At 55.5% G+C, this 2,800-nt stretch overlaps 2 protein-coding genes across 2 annotated transcripts in view; both read left to right on the forward strand.

Annotated features, from left to right (window-relative positions):
- PPTG_08665 (hypothetical protein) overlaps window positions 1–227 on the forward strand; it is a 1,502-nt gene extending 1,275 nt beyond the window's left edge. Inside the window, exon 2 of the mRNA XM_008902791.1 lies at window positions 7–227. Within this exon, the coding sequence (XP_008901039.1) occupies window positions 7–203 (197 nt within the window). The 3' untranslated portion in view covers window positions 204–227. The remainder of the gene's footprint in view (window positions 1–6) is intronic.
- Window positions 228–1,334: 1,107 nt separating this feature from the next.
- Window positions 1,335–2,800, forward strand: part of PPTG_08666 (hypothetical protein) — a gene marked incomplete at its 3' end in the record, with an annotated part of 1,878 nt that continues 412 nt past the window's right edge. The window contains exon 1 of the mRNA XM_008902792.1: window positions 1,335–2,783. Coding sequence (XP_008901040.1) covers window positions 1,374–2,783 — 1,410 coding nt within the window. The 5' untranslated portion in view covers window positions 1,335–1,373. The remainder of the gene's footprint in view (window positions 2,784–2,800) is intronic.

Here is a 2,800-nt window from a genome sequence, read left to right on the forward strand (position 1 = left end):
TGGAAGGCGGTGACCGCAAGATCTATGCGCAGGTGCTGGATTCGGCGACGGGCAAGGCCATCAGCGACAAGGTGACTGTGGACAAGTCTGTGGTGGGTAACCGCTACCAGGCTCTGAAGACGTACCCGGACGGCAGTGTGGCGTATCTGTCGAAGGGCAAGACTGGCACCTCCCTGCAGGTGGTTCGCTTCTTCGGATGCTAAGTTGTTGCAGAATGCGACGCAAAAGTTCGCAATGAAATTCTTAGATGTGTAGAATTGGCGCAGCTCTAGATGCCTTAAGATTTTGGGTAGTTAGACTCTGCCGTGAACGTACAATAAAAAATGTGGACATGCATTTGATCCGATTCAGATTTCTTCAGCCACGGCCGACTTGTTCAGCTTATAGCCTCTGAGGTGCTTTACATGGGTACACTGCGCTGTTCGGTGTTGTGGTCCAGGGCTCGTGGATAGCAGAGCTGTGAGTATCAAGTTTTTAAAGTTTTTTTCCTTAAGAACTACGAGTTTGCTTCGAAGTCCTTCGTAATAGTACTACGTTTCGGCCGTCTTGTTTCAGTATTCTGTAGGCGGGCATGGTCGATAGTATCGACTCGATACGGTACAAGTATCGACAATAAAATCGGATGGAGCCCCAGTAGGTACAGTACGATGATTCGTTTTCCTGTCCGAAGCGTGCCCGACAGATCTACCTGGTTGAAAAGCAAACTTTTGATATTTTGGCCGGCTGTCAATGCCGAGTCCAGCTGCCGAAACCAAAACCGCAAACAGTGAAATGACGTCTCGGTTTATTGAAGCTGCCTTCACAAGACCTCGCCAGTCGTTCAATCCGCGCAAGTTGGTGACAACTCGATGGAGTCGCCAAGTTGCCGGTTGACTCGAGAGTCCACGACATCGTGATCTGAGCTCCTTGATGTCCCGTCCTGTTCGTGCTCGAACGTCGAAGTTTGAGATCGCAAATCGTACAATTTTGGCAGTAAAACACGTGGAGATCGGCTCTCTTTGACAAGTGATCGGGGTCTAGTGCAACGTCCGATCGCGCGTCACGCTTCGTGGCAAACTATCATCTGTGACGTGTGCCAAGTACAGATGCTTCAAAGGAACTCTATCGCCGTAGGGTGTCAACATCTTGTGGCCAAACGAGCATTGTCAATTTTGGTGAAGTGAAGCGTAGCAGCGAGGTTGTTTCGGGGTACGCCATCCCTACATCTGTAACTAGTGAAAGCTGTTTGCGCGTGACGTCTGCACCCGTCCAAATGGTAAGCACACTCGCTACCACGATGCTAGGGAGGTTCGAATGAAATGCGTTGGTCAACCTGCTCTTCATTTCCCAATTGGCTTTCGATACCAACTGCCACACAAGCTAGACAACCAACCATGCGTCTGTATCACGTCCTACTCGCCACTGCTACTGCGCTACTTGCTAGCAACAACGGTTTCGCTGTCGCCGACGAGAAGTGCACCATTGTCACTAAGGCACCGGAATCTACGCCCATTGGTTCTTCTTCGTACGCCTCCAGCGGCTCGTCCGCTGACACCCCGGTCACGCAGGACTCCACTGCTGCCTCGGATGTCGGTGCCAGCCAGGAAACTACCCAAGACAGCCCGGTGCAGCAGTACTCCAACCCTGGCTCGGATGCCGGTACCAGTGAGGCTTCCACCTCGGACGCCGATGACACCGAGCAGACAGCTTCTGGCTCATACACCCCGTCTAGTGTTGACGCTTCACAGAAGACCGATGTTGCGTCCTCCGCCGAGACTGCCGGCGATGCTGACCCCTCCTTGACTTTCACGGAGGTGCCGAAGGCCACCACCCTGACCCCCACGGTCGCCTCGAGCGCCAGCGCCAGCGGATCCAGCTCCAGCTCGATCCCCACCACTTCTAAGAACTCCACCTCGCCGTCGACTTCGACTTCCACCGGCGAGAACTCCAAGCTCTGCGCCAAGCCGCGCATCGAAATCACAGAGGTGAATGTCGGTGAATCCGTCGACGCCAACGAGGATGAGGCCGCTCTCAAGCTGGTTGCCATTGCTGCTATCCCCGGTGGCGGCTCGCGCGTTGCCTTCCACAGTGGCGAAAATGTCATCGTGCAGGAGCTCGACGCCAGCGACAAGCTCGTGAGCGGCAGCACCGTCAAGGTCCCCGTTCACGACTTCGCCGACATCTACGCCGACAAGGACGGCTTCGTGATCCTCGGAACGAGAGATGCTGAGGGCGGCGGCACCCTCAACTGTGGTAACCCGAGCAACCTGTGTGGCTCGGCGCCTAGCCCGGCCGTGCCATGTTACGACATGTACATGATCCGCTATGATGGCACGAAGGAGACGTGGGCCACGAAACTGACGTCGTCTAGCGCTTCGTTGCCTCCTTACTCGTCGGGCAAGACTGGCCCCGACGTGTACATGATCTGGTGGTACGCTCACCACGGCCGTATCGCGTTCGATGGCAAGAACTGGGCCGCGTACTTCGGTGCTGCTATCTCCACTTCGGAGGGTGGTTGCATCAACATTCACCAGGGTGACCGCATGAAGGTCGTGGACGCTTCTGGTAAGATCACTGCGGACGAGGACTCATTCGACTGGGGGTGCTCGCACTCGGCTTATGAGCGTATCACGTACGACAACCGTACGGACAGCTACGCTACGATCTGTAAGACGGACAGCAACAACCGTATCATGCCGCCTAAGGACTGGGGCACCACGATCTACCCGGTTGACCTGGCTGCTGCCAACCTGGGCGACATCGTGCCGGACTCGGACGCTTCGAGCAAGAAGTACTGGGCCACTGTGAGCAACGGCAACGG

The sequence above is a fragment of the Phytophthora parasitica genome (assembly GCF_000247585.1).
Source record: "Phytophthora parasitica INRA-310 unplaced genomic scaffold supercont2.14, whole genome shotgun sequence".
NCBI lineage: Eukaryota > Oomycota > Peronosporomycetes > Peronosporales > Peronosporaceae > Phytophthora > Phytophthora nicotianae.